Source organism: Papio anubis, chromosome 9 (assembly GCF_008728515.1).
Source record: "Papio anubis isolate 15944 chromosome 9, Panubis1.0, whole genome shotgun sequence".
NCBI lineage: Eukaryota > Metazoa > Chordata > Mammalia > Primates > Cercopithecidae > Papio > Papio anubis.
Window position 1 is genome coordinate 66,367,456 of NC_044984.1, and position 18,196 is coordinate 66,385,651.

At 39.0% G+C, this 18,196-nt stretch overlaps 1 protein-coding gene across 1 annotated transcript in view; it reads left to right on the top strand.

Moving 5' to 3' along the window:
• TPH2 (tryptophan hydroxylase 2) overlaps nt 1–18,196 on the top strand; it is a 97,992-nt gene that overhangs the window by 75,982 nt on the left and 3,814 nt on the right. The window contains exons 9-10 of the mRNA XM_003906783.4: nt 9,232–9,327; nt 18,015–18,148. Of these exons, the coding sequence (XP_003906832.1) occupies nt 9,232–9,327; nt 18,015–18,148 (230 nt within the window). The remainder of the gene's footprint in view (nt 1–9,231; nt 9,328–18,014; nt 18,149–18,196) is intronic.

Consider the following 18,196-nt stretch of genomic DNA (forward strand, 5'->3'; position numbering starts at 1 on the left):
TTTTAGAAAATACCATTAAAGGCTGGTATAGGAACTAGTGTTAAATAATAAGTCAGGTGGCCTTCTTTGCAGTTGAAAATGCTCCCGGATAAGCTGAGGAAGGGGCAGTAAAACTGAAATGGCCAGAGAACACTTAAACACAATCATCCATTTATTCTTGAAAGCAACCCAAAAGATATAGGAAGAAATAGTTAAGAAACACACAGAAAAATTCAGACTAAAACAGCGCTGCTGAAAATCGCCTACGTCGACGTATTCTTCAATAAAAGTTGTTTTCTGCTGACGCTTTTTTTTTCTTCCTACGGATGTCCCTCTTATATTTGATGATCAATTTTCCACAAGGTTTGCCGTAATGTTTCCTCAGAGTTTAGGTTTTTACATTTTAATTCATTCGATGACTGTTCTTAACCTAAGACAATGCATGCTGTTTTCACAATTCAGGGTCATCTTTTTCTAGCTGACAAGATGTTTCTCAAATTCCAACTCTTCTCTTTTCTCCACTTGTTTTTCCCTCTCTTGCTTTGAGGAGAATCACTGGTAAAAGAGGCCGTCTCTGCTGGTCTCAGGGGAGCCTGTGATCTGGTACATTCTGTAATTTGACTGACCTCCACCTTCCTATGACGTGCCTTTTGGGTTCACTGAAATCACCCCCATCCCACCCAATACCTCAGGCTAGTGTCCTAGACCATTTACTTTTTCCAATAACTTCTCTACTTGCAATCCTTCTAAGATCCCATTTCTCCTTCAAAATTTGGCGCAAGCATCATATTCACATCCTGAGACAGATAAGCAACGATGATTTCAAGATAGAATGAAATGTTTGTGGTAGGAGTAAAAACAGGAGAGATTTATTGTTATCATTAGTCCCTCTGTATCCATATCGTGCCTTTCTTAAGCAGAGAGACCATCTCTTCAGCTACTTTTGTCATCTCAACCAGAGCATAGCACAGCGGAATTTAGTACATTTAGTTTAAAAAATGTGGTTTGATGAAGTTGTGACCTACTGATTGCTATGGACCAGCCCTAATGTCTTCCGGCTGTAAGTTTCGAGCATATTTTACACTCTAGCTGGGGTAGGTGGTAAAGGGGTGAGAGTGGGAGGGGACCCTGAGGGGTCTTTACCTTTTCAACAGCAGTGAAATCGTGGGTTTCATTGAGAGGCTCAAAGAGAGTATATGGTAAAATATGAGAATAGAAATCTACGTTTAGTCACAAAAGGCATTTGGACCAGTGGTACTTGGAATCTATATGATGACCGCCTCCCAAATCTGTGAATGCTTGATTAGTGGGTTCCTATTGCCAAAGGGAAACTTCAAGACGTGACATGGGTGACTTGTGATTACAGAGCAGCTGCAGCGCCAGGATTGCACAGAACCATGTTAGTGAGGACTAGAACTCTGGACCAGCCCTAACATCTTCCACCTCAAAGTTTCTAGCATTTTACAGTCTTAATTTACATAGGACTAGCCCAGGGCAAAATAATAAAGCATGCAAAAACCTGTTTTCTGCTATCTCTTGAAGCCTAGTCCCAGAATTTTTTTTTTTTTTTTTTTTTGAGGAGTCCTACTCCCTCACCCAGGCTGGAGTGCAGTGGAGTGATCTTGGCTCACTGCAACCTCCGCCTCCCTGTTTCAAGTGATTCTCCTGCCTCAGCCTCCCGAGTAGCTGGGATTACAGGCAACCGTCCCCATGTCTAGCTAATTTTTGTATTTTCAGTAGAGAAGGGGTTTCGCCATGTTGGCCAGGCTGGTTTCAAACTCCTGACCTTAGGTAATCCACCTGCCTTGGCCTCCCAAAGTGCTGGGATTATAGGCGTGAGCCACCATGTCCAGCACAGAAAAATTTTTAACTCAAGAATCCTTGCTCTGCAAAACAAAGCACTGGTGTAGTCGTTGATGCCTTAGTGTGATTTGGCTTTATGTGTGACTCTCAGGAGTATTTGGAGTTTAAATGATTGAAGAGACAACAAAAATTGATGTCTGGTGGGAGGTTTGAATGAATGATGTTGGGATAGATATTTCAGAGGCAGTGGGACCTCCATAGTTTAAGCAATGCAGACTCTGTTTTCACTTCTGATTTCCGATGTTGATTTTTGTCACCTTAAAACTTCTATTCCAAAGCTTCCTGTTTAGCTATCAAGCCTCATTCTTATTTCAGTACTATTGTCATTTGCAATTCAATCAAGATTAAGGAATCTTGGTTAAAGGTGGGAAAACACTTGCTGCTTGTAAACTGATATTTTGATATAGCAAAATTCCAACTCTAGTAGCTGGGGTAGGTGGTAAAGGGGTAAGTGCGAGCGGACCTTGAGGGGCCTTTACCTTTCAACAACTTTGTAAGTGTATACATTGACATGCTAGTTGTCTCAAAAACTAGATGGAAAAATGTTAGCAAAAACACTGTGAAAGGAAGGCTGTGAGCCACAGAGCCCTTTTATGTGTTTTTATTTGCACTTACCAAAGCTACAGCCACTGATGTTAGAATATCTTTGAGTGATATTCTTCTTTTCTGAGATTTATCTTTTTGTTATGACGTGGGCCCCTAATAGCACAGATGCTTGCTAGATTAGCATCCGATCAGGATCCTGGAATTCCCAGCTTTATAGACATTGAGCCTTTATTGGCCAGATCATGAAGAAGTGACAGTGGTGGGGAGGGTGCGGGGGATGAAATCTAGAAAGGGATGGGGCAGTGTCAGTGGCTGGGGTCATGAGGAGCATAAGGTGATAGCTATTTACACTCATCCTGGAAATATTTCAGTATTTCAACAACAGGAATGGCTGTGCCAGTGTGACTGGCTGACAGTGGCCCTGTATCCATAAGTGCAGTTACTGATAAGAAAAGAATGCTGGATTTGTAGTCGGGAAACTTGTGCGTGATTCCTAGCTTTGGCAACCACTAGTTTTGGAACTGGGCAAACCACTTGAACTTTGAGTCTCAGTATTCCCATCTGTAAAATGGAAATAATAAGTGCTCTATCTACTTCACAATGGACAGTAAGGTAACATATGTGAGAACACTTTATTAAATGAGGAAGTCTTCTTCTGGCTAAGTTTTCCTATTATTTTGTTATTTCTGTATAATTGATGAATTCTGTTCTTTAGTGATAATGTTAATATGGAGCATTTATTTACTCAAACACCAAATATTGTATTGCTGATCTTTTTGGGTTGGGCTGCTTTTTGCACATATTTTTCTTGTTCCCCTCCTAAGTGATGGTGTGGGTTTGGAAGCTACGTAACTAAGCTTTATTAGAACTCGGTACAAGATAAGGATAACTAGGGTCTGAGGACCTGAGGGATTATCTTATAAGTGAAGTACACCAAATTTAGCGTATAACTTTTTGTTACGTTTGGCATATCTCAAACCAATCTCAAATCCATCTTAAAAGAGTCCTTTTAAGTTCTCTTTGATAACTTCTTGCTTCCTGCCTATGTGCTAGATATATAGATAACGGAATTCTAGATGTGGAATGATGTATGTGATTATTTTAAAATATATGCTACCAATATGCAAGATCAAATTTTTAGGGAAGGCGATAGAGAAAATATATCACTCAGTCACTTCCTCACTTGCTTACTCAGGAATTTATTTCTTAAATGACGTGTGTAAGCCAATTTCCTGGAGAAAGTGAAAGAAGTAGGCAACTCGGGCTTCCTCCTAGAAGTTTATATGTATCATTTTAATCTAATATGTGAATATTCAAGGACCCTTAGGAAGAGGCTATGTAATTATTTCAAGGAGGGATGCAGAGGGAGTGAGAGGAGGGAGGCAAAAGGGCCCTTCAGTAGGGAAATGGGAACAGTAAATTTCTTTCCCATCAAGTGTTCCTTGACAAAGTCATACATCTCTTTAATTGTGACCTTAGCAAGAACTTCAGGTGCCTAATGCCAAACATAACAAGGGTTTTTCATAGAGTGCTTCTATAAATCACCAGGTGACACCATTACATATTTTATTGGTGTGATTCTGTGTCTGCGGACTTGGTCCCTTCAAGCTTTTGCCACTGCCCGTTTGGCTAGGCCGGAACTGCTGCGAGAATGGTATACTACCAGTAGTGATCTGAAGATGGCAGCATTGGGCGACCTATCTCATTTTCCTAAGCACGCACACTGCAGCTCGGGTCCACAGCGTGTTTGGATTTCAGATTGTCACTCAGACTTTCTTCTGCTTAATGACTGTATGTATGTAAATGCCTCTGCTATTATTCCATAAAAGAAGTCGAGCTATCATTTCTGTTTTGTTTTTTAGTTAATGATTATATGTAATTATATCCAAATAAAATATTTATAAATAATTACATGTCATTAATGGTATGTGAAATTTGGAATTCATGAGCACCAGCTTTGATGAAAGGTACCCTTCAATTTGGGAGGTGTTAGTCTTAGTATTATTATTTGTTTCTGTTTAAAAGACATTAGTCGCCAAGAATCTGCAATTTTCTTTTACAGGTATTCTTACAAGTCTCAGCGTAGTTTTATTTTTTGGTTTTCTCGATAATAGGTAGGATTATTCATTTGATAAATCTCTAGGGAATATATTATAGAGCTACATCTGGAGAATTCTCTGAGGAAACCAAATTATATTTTCTTAAACTTTCATGAAGCAATTCATTATCCTCAACTTCTGAAGGGTCTTCAGGGGTCTTGAGTGCAACTCTAAGTAGGCTTTGCATTTAAAACTGTAGCAATGTGTGGTTGTCTCCTCCTCCTGATTAGTGATCATGCCCTATGCATTCTGAGGTCTTCACCAGTATTGAAAACAGAAAGAGAAAAAGAAAGAGAAAAATTATCCTAAGCATGTTTGTGATTCGAATTTTGCTAATAACCTAATTTCAGATGCAACTTACCATTTCTCTTTATCTGTTAGCCACACATGGAGCTGCAAACAGAAAACTGTCTCAAACCAAAAGGTTTAATTCTCTAAACAGAATGGGCTGCAGAAACAGCATTTAGGGGCCTTCCTTGGTTGAGGACAGCAGGAAACCAAAGGGAAAGGTAGATAAAGAATGAGCAGATGGCAGTATGTAAGGCCAGAGTTTCTGGAAGCACTCCCAGATGAGGTCTGGGGCCAGAGAGCATTCTGAGCGATGGGAAGGAAGAGCATAGGGGCTCGTTCCTCTGAGGTTGCTCTGATTCTAGAAGCACATTAACCAAAGACACACTGGGTGAGAGATTTAGCTTTCGAACTTTAGTTGAATTGGTGCAGACCTACCTTTTAATTCCTACCTTAGACTAGAATGGTTTGCTAAATCTATGTGAAGACGGTGTCTATGGCACACCAGATTTTTTCAGAGGCTCTCTTAGTGTGTTTTGGTTTAGATCATAAATGTGACCATGAATTATGTATGCATTGATTTAGCATAAAAAAATTAAACATGTGCTTAATAGGCTGACCCAAATGCTCCTGTAGCTGGCTCTGAATGTGTATTTTGGATGCTTTTGAATTTGACAGCACATTTTTTCCACAAGCTCTTCTATATTCAATGTTAAGGCTCCAAGGATTTCATGCCAGGTGTTGTAAGTGCAATATAAATTAGGAAAATCAGCCAAAGGCACACTAAGAAGATATTGTGACATTCTAGATTTCCTCCATTTTAGATTTTTATTTCTCCATTATTTGGTTGTGAAGGAAAATTATGCATCTATTAATTTTTTTATCTAGAAACTTTAAAATGTGACAGATGTTGATGTCAAGTTCCTTAAAATCCTGAGCTCTAGAGCTCTTAAATGTCACCGTCTAGACTGCTCCTGGGCAAATCACTTCATCTTCCTCAACTTGAATTTTCCTTTTGGTAAAATAGGAGAGCTGAACGTCCAGGATACTTCCAAGCCTTTGTTCTGTATTCTATGACTGTATGATTACTTCCCTTAATTGCATCCAGAATTATGCAAATTTTTTGGAGGATATACTTGAAGACTGTATTTTAGCTTTTCAACATGTATTTACATTTTTTATCTTGGTTCTTCTCCTAAGGGCTCTGTGATATTTACTTCTCCCAACTCCCTGCCATCCTTAGCCCAAGTCATACTCCTGTTCACTCACCACTCTTGTGTGCCACTGCCTTCTAGCTGGTCTGTTTCCACTCACTGTTGCTCCCCTACAATCTATTTTCCATGCAATACCTCCATGACCTTTTGAAAGCTAAGTTAGTACATATCTTTCACCTGCCTAAAACCCTCCAGCAACTTCCCATTGCTCTTGGAAATAAAAACCTATTCTGCCTCAGGGTCTTTACACTTGCTGTCCTCTCTTCTAGGAACATCATTTTCTCTATATCCTTGCACAACTGCCTTTTAAATTTCTTAATGAAAAGCTGCTTTTAAAGCTGTTTGCAGCTTAAACATTACCCCTTCACAGAAACTATCTCTGACCCTTTTTCTAAAATAGTCACATTCCCTGCTTAATATTTGACATATTATATGGTTTTGTTATATATATAGAATTTATTCCACCTGACATTATCTGGCGATTGATTTTTGTTTTTGTTATTGCCTGTCTCATCCCAGTAGCACATATGCTTCATGGGATCACAGGCTTTGTTGCCTTGTTCATTGCATATCCTTAGCATCTAGGGCAGAGTCTGGCATGTAATAGTTGCTCAAGAAGTATTTGTAGAGTAGGTGAATGAATGGATGGATGGATGTCACAGAATAGATGAACGAATGGATGGATCGAAGTCACAGGCAGGAAAACTACAACCCTGAGATCGGAGTCACATAGCTAATTAGAAGCAGAACTCAGACTAGAACTTGGATCCCTTTGTGTGTTTCTTTCTTCCAGGTCATTCTGCCACATGCCAGTTTAACTTAGAGATCATTAATTCATTCACCATTTATTTATTAACCCAGTGCTTATTGAGCTCTTGTTATCTTTCACACACTAGTCTAGATCAGTTGTTCTCAACCAAGGATGATGTTGCTCTCCTGGGAACATTTGCCAATGTCTGCAGACATTTTTGGTTATTAAAAAGGGGGTGGGGATGATACTGGCACCTAGTTAGTAGAGGCCAGAGATGCTGCTAAACATCCTACAATGTACAGGACAGACTTCCACAACAATTATGTAGCCTAAAATGTCAATAGTGCTGACTTTGGAAAACCTTGTCCTAAATGAACAGAGATACCTGCTTTTGTGGAGTTTATAGTCTAGTGTGGGGGGATAGATGATAAGCAGCACATATCATGCATACAGAAATTGCAGTCTATGTCAAAAAGTGGTTCATAGAAAGAATGAAAAGGTGGAACAGAGTAAGGAGGAGTGCTGCTAGGTGCTGTAGGTTGTGATAGAGGGTCAGAAGGGCTGTTATTTTATCTTATTTTTGAGATGCAGTTTCTCTCTTGTTGCCCAGGCTGGAGTGCAATGGCACGAACTCAGCTCACTGCAACTTCTCCCTCTCGATCTCCTGCCTCAGTCTCCTGAGAAGCTATGACTGTATGATTACTTCCCTTAATTGCATCCAGAATTATGCAAAAATTTTGGAGGATATGCTTGAAGGCTTTTTACAGGCACACCACCATGCCCAGCTAATTTTTGTATTTTTAGTAGAGACGGGGTTTCACCATATTGGCCAGGCTGGTCTTGAACTCCTGACCTCAGGTGATCTGATTGCTTCGGCCTCCCAAAGTGCTGGGATTACAGGAGTGAGCCACCACGCCCAGCCTAGGGCTGTAATTTTAGCCTCTTTGGAAGGTAAATCAGGAAAAAAAAATTTACTTCTGGAGGTTAAGCTCCATGACCTGGAAATGGTCAATCCTTTGGGTCCAGCCCAGTGCTGCAGAGCTTTGGATAATTCAACTTCAGAGATCACCCTGACATCAAAAAAATATATAACCTTCCTGAACCAAGGGACATCTTAGCCTCCAAATAAAAATAGAGCAAACTGCCATGTGCTGGAAATAATTATTATTTTCTGCCCCTTTTCAGGAGTGTTTAAATTCTCTTTCTTAACACCTTCAGTGCTCTATCATCACTAATGCAGGACAGTGTTAATTTGATGGAATTTTTATTGCTTGTTGTCAGCATCTCACTTTTCTTTCAGAGCAAAAATAGCGTGAGTTCAGCCTCTCTCAACAGCACTGCGAGATTTTTTTTTTTTTTTCTCGTTGTGCAGAGTTTCCTCTGTCTGTTTAGGTTGATTTCCTAAACCCAACAGAACCAATTTAAGATATTAATGTCCTGGAGAAGTTGTAGTAGTTGATGCTGATAAAACTTGGGCTAAGAAAGTGTGTGTGTGTGTGCGTGTGTGTGTGTGTATATAATAACCGCCCTGCTGCTTTCCAATTTATATTAGATCAACTTACAGTTTTTTTTGACTTCATGATGGTGTGACAGTGACATGCATTCAGTAGAAACCATACTTCAAATTTGGAATTTTGATGTTTTCAACACTTTATTATGAAATAGGCTTTGTGTTGGATGATTTTGCTCAACTGTAGACTAATGTAAGTGTTCTGAGCACTGTTAAGGTAGGCTAGGCTAAGCTAGTCTGTTCAGCAGGTTAGATGTATTAAATGCATTTTCAACTTAGGATATTATTTTCAACTTACTGGGTTTATTGAAATATAAACCTATTGTAAGTTGAGGAGCACGTACCTACACAAATACATATATAAAGCTACACATGCATATACACATGCAAACATAGATATACATTTAAGATTTTACTAAAAAATTACACTAAAATTGTGGTTTTTGGTAATTTGGTGTCATATAGAGGTACTTGCTTTCTTGGTTGCTCTCTTGTTTCTTTACCAAGCACTGGCACCAACAAATGTTTGTTGAATTGATAAACAAACTGCCAAAAGCAGTTAGCGATTACTGGATTCCAACTTATTTTTCCACATTTGCATAAACTGATTTATGTCACTGAAACACAATTTGGTAAATATATAGCATATTGTTATGGAGGTATCATTGTGATATATTTATTCATTTCTGTATCTGTTTTTTGTTTTTAAAATGATTGCAGGGGATATAATTTGACTCATAGGGCTTCTGAATTCAGGGAGCATAAGACTCTTAGTAGTTAATACTTTTTAAAAATACATTCAACCTAGGGAGAGAATATTAAGCAAGGGAATAGATTTCAATAAATATTCTCAATTTAAATGTATTTAAATTGATAATATTGAAGAAATTATGCACAGCACAGCATTTAGTTTTGGGTGCCATTTTATCCTATCAAATAACTCATTGACCAGTTCACTGGATATGTGTTCTTTTTTTTTAGTGCTATTTCTTCACAATCGAGTTTGGTCTTTGCAAGCAAGAAGGGCAACTGCGGGCATATGGAGCAGGACTCCTTTCCTCCATTGGAGAATTAAAGGTATGAAGCTGTGAATGAAAATACCCTTCCCATGCAAACTGGTTCAAGGTCAGAGAAAATATTGATTTGTTTGTCTGAGCATTCCTACTCACAGATACTCCATAAATATTTAACATAGAGGATTTGGCACCTCAGATGTGGGTGCTGAACTCACTTTTTGCACTTCTGAAAATGGGTCATGCCTTTCTGGGTTTGTAGTGTGACTCAAATGGATGAGCAGCCGTTTGTACAAATCAACAGCAATGAAAAATGTATGCCCAAATCTTGGGTAACAAATGGCTGGCCTAAATTTAATGCTGAAAAGTGGGCCGTGAGCTAGCAGTGATCCTACTGATTGAAGTTCACTCGTGAGCGTGGCTTGGCTCCTCTGATTTCCAACACCTCCCTGGCTCCTTTGGACTCCCCAGCATCTACTTCCTAAAGGGGAGTTTGATGTTATTTCAGCTTCTTCAAAATTAATGTACATTAAAACATGTGTGGACATAAACAATTTGGAGAAATAAACCAAATAAGTATATTATCAGAGAGGTATCTATTATGTGTAATGATGCCTAAAGAATGTCATTTTTTTGGTTTTAAAATACAATAAAATGGTTATTTTTTCCAGAAATGTTGAGACCTGGAATATTCTGATAATTTAAATATTCTTGCCATTTAAACCATGGGGGGATAGCAAGTTTTGGTGAATTTTAAATACAGTGTGATATACAATCTAGAATAGTACTGAAAATAATTGAACCTTTCTTTGACTATTCAGACTAAGGTCAGGATTGTGGATCATTCTTATTTTGAGCATTGATTATCCTTATGTAATATAAATGGGAAGTATATAGTTATTGATACTTTTTGGCCATTTGCATTATTGAGAGATGCAAAGTAATTATAGTTTTATTGAGTCTGGTTATTTGATGACTTCATTCATTCTTCAAACATTTGGTTGAACACCTAGTGCCATGTACTATGGCAGTCACTGGGGATAAAAAGACAAGTAATAATGATGAAGAATAAGAAGAAAGGCCAGGTGCATTGGCTCATGCTTGTAATCTCAGCACTTTGGGAGGCTGAGGTGGGCAGATAACCTGAGGTCAGGAGTTCAAGATCACCCTGGCCAACACAGTGAAACTACACCTCTACAAAAATGCAACAATTAGCTAGGCATGATGGCGGGTACCTGTAATCCCAGCTACTCAGGAGGCTGAGGCAAGAGAATCACTTGAACCCGGGAGGCGGAGGTTGCAGTGAGCCGAGATCACGCCACTGTACTCCAGCCTGGGAACAGAGGAGACTCAGTCTGGAAAAAAAAAAAAAAAGAAAATAATGATAACAGTCAGAACAAGCATTTAAATAGACAATATTTCTGGTGCTTTAGACGTATTAACCCATGTAATGCTCATAAGAACCCAATGAGATAAGGGATATTTTTATCACAGATGAGAAAACTGAGGCATAAAGACATTAGGGAACTTGCCTAAGATCACACAGTTAATAAGTGCTGAGCTGGGCTCAAATCCCAGCCATCTAGGCTCTAGGATCTGAGCTCCTAACCACTAGGCTGCACTCCCTGGGATCCCTGCCATCAGAGAGTTTACAGTACACTTTAGTGCAAGAGATGAACAACCAACCACATAATACAAAGAGTGTGACAATGCAAGAAATGTGCCTGGCTCATATTAGGCCATTCCTGAGAAGCCTTCCTGTCAAGGGCCCTGCTGTCCATGGTGATTCTTGAGGGATGGAAAGGGTAAACAAGGAAAGGATGGGGTACACAGATCTGTCAGTGGAGGGCCACGTGTGGACCCTCAAGATTCTAGTTGAAGTCTGGTCCATTGAAAGAACTGTCTGGAGTTCACTGGAATACAGGATAGTAATATTCAACCTAACAAAAACTTGATGACCTGATGTAATGTGGTAATTTTTTTAAAAACTAAATTCTCAACAAAGAATCTATTTGCTGTTAATCTTAGTGCAGTGGGCAAAGCCCACAGCAACAGCGTGATGTCATATCCCCATAAGACTATGCACTCTATAGAGTGTTTCTTGATTTCCCTGAATAATAGAGTCAGAAAATGATGTAGTTCTTGAGCTGTGTCTATTTATATCCTCCTCAGACGGTTTATAAGTTGCACCAGAAACAAAGGAAACAGATCTCTCTCATGGCCCTGACTTTCCACAGGGTCTTCTGGTCTGGTTAATGAGGCATGTGTGGGCAGCATTAGGATGAATCTGTTGTTTTTGTTCCTACCAGTGTGGACAGAATCATCTGGAAATGGAAATCAGCCAGAAATACGTACCAAGAAGGGCATTGTTCACAGAGTACCTTCTTGCTCTGGTCCATTACCTCCAATCATTAGCGTTCTTCCATTCTCAAATTTCAATACCTCAACATCCTTATGATTGCTATGATTGGACCATTTTTACAGTTCAGAAATACTTTTTATGTGAAATATCTTCTGATTTTTCACAGAGAATATGTAATACAAGATGCTTTCCCTAGCACCTCTTCCCCCACATTCTCCTTGCCCTGCTTGTGAAGGTACCCCAGAGCCCTCTCAAAGCATTTCTGAAAACTTTTAACCTTTATTTAAATGAAAAAATGATAGTCCTGGACCCATGTAGGAATAACTTTATAAATAACGTTATCATTATTCCTGTGTAAACAAGCTTACAGTTTTGAGTGCAGTTACCTTTTGCGGTAAAATATTTTATGCTGTTCCAACTGCAGCCCAAATGTAAGTCCCAGCTACTAGAGGGTTTTGGTGTCATCTTTATAACTTTTTAGATGGAGTTGCTGGAGGTTTTGGTGTCATCTTTATAACTTTTACATAAGTATCCACAATCACCTTCTCTTCTTAAACAGAACACATTCTACACTTTGTGCTATAAGGGGCTAAATTTTCCTGAGGCATAGATGTTGCTCTTTAGAGCTGGCCAAGTACTTCCAAGTGGTTTATCTATAGTTCAGATAACTTTCATTTTTTCCTCTTTTTTTTGGACAATAGAAACTTATTCTTTTTGAAGATAGAAACAAAATAAATATGGAAAAGCTTGTAAAAGTTAGCATAAATCTTATAACCATAAACACCACCTTTTCCCCCACAGCAGTGGTTGCCCCTCTTTTATTCTAATGATCTATTCTGTGGTGTACTTACAGGAATACCAAAAAGTGCATTTGGGTGGGGCTTTTCCATACCTTTCATCACTGTGGAGAACAATTAACAATGAGCTGAGTCACCTGGAACACTGACTTTAGAGAAAAGTTTGAAAGTAGGATAATTGCTTTACCCATAGTCTAACTTGTGTCTTTCACACTTTTTCTCTTTATCCTGAGTTAATCTAACTATATGTCTATCATTTTTGATTTATTATTTGCTTGCTTATTCATTTATTTTGTTCAGCAAACACAAAATTGATGGTCCAAGATTTCAAGAACTTGGAATGTAGTAGGGAAATTCTAAGAAAGTGATGATATGGATCTTTGTTGAGTCCAATTCTCTTAGAGAAGTGACAGTAAAGTTTTTTCACTTTAGGTGGTGAGGAAATGATTGCTAGTCAATGAATTGGCTGAGTCTTATATCAAAAAGCTAACCCATCTCAAAAGCAAAAGGCAATTTCTACTTTTTCATGAGTAAGGGTAAGGTCTAGATATTTATATCTTTTAGGCCAGAGATTAGATTTTTTTTTTTTTTTGCAAGTAGCCTTAACATCCACCCCATAGTAGTTGCTGACATATTACATATAAATATATCTATTTTGCTCTTTGAGTTTTGAAAAAGCTGATGGTTTAAACAAATTTTACTTATGATTTTTTGGCTTTAGTTTTAGGATATCTTGCATGACAAATTAATTGTGTTGCCTTGATATAGCTATTAATCAGCATTCTCAGAATAGCTTTATATTTAATACAAGCAATTTGTATTTATTACCACTTGCAGCAACTCTGGGAGGTGGTCAGAATTACTGCTAGTCTGTATAGGAGAGGCCCAAAGGCTTTGCAGGTTCTCTGGTGTCATCTGTTTGGTCAGTGGTGTGACTAGAGTAAGGACTCGCTGCTCCTGAGCTCTCACACATTTACCTTGTTCAGATGGCTTTCGAGTCCCTTCCTCCTGCTCTTTCTTCTCATGAAGTTGGTAGTGCTGTTGGTAATGACAGAGTAAATGCTGGATGTTGGGAGCTGGAAACTGTGTCTTTGGTTTTTGTGGAACGATTGCTTGAAGATGGAGGTTGTTCCCTTGGCCCTGCAGCTTATTCAAATTGGTGTAGCCTAATTGCCAATTTAAAAAAGTGTAATGCATCATTGCCTAATTTGGCAATGGGGATATAGATGTCACATTGTGCTTATTTGGCAGGATAAGCCTTTGAGGGAGGCTCAAAAATATTATATAGACACATAATGCATTTATACATATATGTATGTATTTGTTGTTCTTTTGATGTGGGAAAAGATGATTGTGGTGTGAGTGTAGAGTGTTTGCAAATTCTTATTCAGCATCTAGGGCCCAAACTATTCACAAACCTGACTTCATACTTGAGGTTTTTTTTTTTTCAACTTTAACCAGTCCTAATATAGATAGTGAGGATCACAGGGTTTGCGTCTAAAATAGTTGAGATAATAACTGTCATTGCAAAAGCAGGTGTCTGGGAAGGAAGATTTTAAACTGATGAACCCAGGGCAGGCACTATCATAGTCTAGGACCTGAAAGCCTCAGATCTGGGGCCATTTCATTCTCTATGGGTTTCAGACCCCTGAGGGAGGAGGGCTGCACAAATGGTGGAAGGTTTGGCTGAACATATTTGTACACAAAGCATCATTGCTGGACTGAATTAGTGATGATAACTAAATATACTGAGCACTTCCCGTGCCAGGCACTTTGCATCCATTATCTCTTTTAATTTTGACCACAACCCCAGGTTATAGATATGACTATTAGTATTTCCATTTTCCAGATGAATACCCAAATAGGCTTACAGAGATAAAGTAATTTGCCCAAGGACACGTAGTTAGGTAGAGATGGAGTCAGATTTACACCTCAATTCTTAACCATAAAGACCTGTATTCTTAACCATAAAGACCTGTATTTTTAACTACCTTATAGTATTGTCTACTAATAGTTGGATTCTGGGAAATTTTTTATATTGAAAAGAAATTTTTATATTAAAAAAACTGGAATGGCAAATAAGTCTTAACTTGTGCACCAAAGTCAATTAATTGGTAGTAACCACCTCTGTGGAGAAGGGTGGGAAGTCCATCCCCAGGCCCAGTGGGAAGGGCTGCTATGGTCAATTTATTGTGGCTGGTGTGGAGGGAGGTAAAGGTAGTATGAGTGCTGTATACTTGCGGTCTGTTAAAATTATATTTCAAGAAGAGTCTTAGAATTCATCTAGGTCAATCTTTTCAGTTTATCAAAGATAAAGCTGCTGCCCAACATGGGGTAGTTTCACTCATTTGATATTATACGTCTAGCCTCTGGAGACAGCTACATTTAGAACCCAGGTCTCCTGGTTCCCAGCCCTGTGCCCTTGTCTCTAGCACTATGGGTAAATCCAAAATAGTCCTTTTAGAGAGTGTTCTGAGGAGAGAAGGTGACTCTCAAGCATTCCTGTACTTTAAAAATGGCTTCAAAGTAAAAGATTGTCAACCAGATTCTGTCAGCATTATAAAGCTTCTCTCTGCAGGAAGTTGGATTAATTCTTGCAAACTTCAGGATATCAGACTGCTACCATTTCAAGATGGAATCACTGCAGAGTTCCCTGGGGACATCAAGTAGTTTGGTTCAATGTTTACAGAGAATCCACTCTGGACATAGAGAAGAGGGTACAATAGCTGCTCCCCAAAACTGAGGGGCTTAGAGTGAGACCTGGATAGAAACTGAGAAGCAAACTCAGTTGGACTTCTGCATTGGGCAATAGAAGGTGGAATCAAAGACATGGATGCTATTTTATACCTCTTGGGACACACTGTAATATTCAGAGATAGGAGATTTCGTGGGCTGCATGGATGTTCCTGGAACTCAGCACACAGTCAGCTCATGGTCAGGTAAATGAGGCCATTTATATGGGTGATCATCACTTCGTTTGTTGGCTTCATTCACTGGCTGCTCCCCCAAATCCAGGTTCTTGTCATCTCCAGGCTAATCCATGGGTACCATTATTACCCCTGTATTCATTAACAGCCAAACAGCAGCACTGGTCCCATACTCCTTGGGTGGAAAGGTCTCCAGCAGGTAACCAGCATATCACATGCATAGCAGGCTCCTGAGGATAGTCTGCATTTTTGAGAACTTAAGACAATTAACTTCCAGTTTTTCCTTTAAATATTACATTGGCCAAGTGTGATCTATATTGCCAAATGGTCTGTCTCAAATTACACATGTGTGAACCCACTGTTTTTTCTTGAAATCTGGGGCAGAGTGTCCTATGCTCTGGGCCTTTTCTTGATCTACTTTAATCCTTTTTAGCTGTTAAAATGACTAAATAAGTATCTGGATATCCAGTGGAATTGTCACAAAATGATTTTTTTTTTCCAAAACCACACTGATTTCAGTCTCTGTCATTGCATAAACACCTCTGGAGGCATCCTCTATACATAGTGACTGCTAAGGTTGCTAATGTCTTATAGAAGCAATGGAGACACAAACAGATGAGTTTCACTTCTTTCTTGTGCTTGTCCTTGACCCAGTGAAATGTCTTTAGCTTAGCAAGGATGTCCCAAGGGAGCCATGGCTTTAATGTTCTTACAGCCTGTTCTGCTACCACTCTGGCCATGCCCCTGAATGCAGGGATGAGAGAGTAGAAAGATTGAACACATTGAGCCAGCCACTGTCCTTCTTTCCATATGTACTGATGGATGAATGGACTATTAGAACAACATAGTACATTAATTGTAACCAGAGTGTATGGATGCAAAGAAAGCTAATTTGAATTCTGAAAATCACGGCAAGCCAATAGGAAGCCAATTTTTGCAGAGAAGCAACAGCTTTCATAAAGGGACATTTTGTTTCTTGAAACTGCGAATTTGTTTCTAAAATTGTGGACAGAATTATTGGTCATGTGGAACCAAAATCCCTTGATGTTCACTGCCCTGCGTTGAATCTAGCACAAATGCATTTGCAAGTGTAGTGACCTTCTGCTTATAATGAAGTTGTTCTGTGGGCCAAAAAAAATGAGTTCACACTGAGAGGCCCTCTGCATTCTGTGATTCATACGTGCATTTATCTGGACAACGGAACTTTGTAGGAAAGCAAATCACATGCAGGGTGCCCTTTCTCTTACATGTCAGTCTTTTGGTTCTCAATTGCATTTTCAAACTTAGGGAACCACAGACTTCTTCATGGAGGGCTATAAATCATTCCATGCATTTTGAAATTGTTGGAGGAATGCACCAAGAATATTGAACAGGAAAGGGTTTTCAGAACTTCTCCAGGGAACCTTAGCTGTTAGACACTGAGAAGGTAGAAAAGCACAATGGGTAGAATCCAGAGGCTGGCATAGAGATTGTCTTCAAAATCTTCCAGACCTGGACTAAAGTTACTCAGACCTGGACTGAAGCCCCAGTTTTCCAACTCTCAGTTCGCGGCAGTTTCTGCTACTCCATTTTTTTTCCTCTCTGCTTCTCTCTCCCAACTAATTTCCCCCTTAAATTAAGAAAAAGAATCAAGAGGAGTATTTCTCAAAATATAGTTCACAACCACTTATGTCAGAGTCACCTTGGATTCCTTTAAAATGAAGATTTCTGGGTTTCATCGAGACCTGCCAAATGAAATTGAGACCCTGGATATCTACATTTTCATAAGCTCCTCAGTGATTCTTATGCACATTGCGTTTTTAGAACCATCAATCTAGGGTCTATAAATAGCCAGGCGGCACATGGCAGGAAATGACCACTAACTTTTAACATCACTGAATTTATCTTGAGAATATAGTCATTCATTGTTCCCTGCTGTTCTTAGTGCCAGTCATGTAGTGAGCTGAACGGAGCTAATGATGGTTCAAAGAGTAATTACACCAGCTTTCCCGTTTTTCTAATACCTGCTCTTGGCATAACTCTAACTATTAGTATGAGCTCCTTTTCTTCTCAACTGGCAATATGTATCTGCTGTATATTGCTCTGCTGTAGTTGCTGGAAGGTAAATGAATGCTTTGTAAGTATCCTCAAATATACAGGCCCATTCCAGACTCTGTTGATACACAGTACCTGGCCTCAAAATATCCTGCAATGAGTCAACAAATAGTTTAGTCAGAGCCTCAATTACCTCTCCCCGCAGATAATTATTACTTCTGCCATTTAAGTGAAATTTTAGTACATTGCTTATAGCAATAAATTTAGGAGCATATTTATGCTGTCCCTGATTCTACTCATAGCATATATTTAAAATCCCATTTCTGTGGGGGTATAGCTCTGAACTGTCCTTCAGTATGAATTTGGTTGGTAATAAATTAAATAATACCATAATCTCATTTTCTCCCACAGTACCTAGTACACTTAAAAAAACAAAACAAACAAACAAACAAACAAAATCCTAGTGTCCAATTTACCCTGCACACAGGAGAGTTCTATATTTCATGACAGGCTAGTAACTGAGCAGCTCTGTAGGATTACCAAGCTATCAAATGTGTTGTAAAAATGTGATGTCACGGCACTTTGGAAGTCTCATTACAGAGTTTAACGGGTTTTGTGGTATATTTTGCAGCATGCCCTTTCTGACAAGGCATGTGTGAAAGCCTTTGACCCAAAGACAACTTGCTTACAGGAATGCCTTATCACCACCTTCCAGGAAGCCTACTTTGTTTCAGAAAGTTTTGAAGAAGCCAAAGAAAAGATGAGGTAAACTTTTTTTCTCCTACCTAGAGAAAATAACTCTTTATTTTTGTG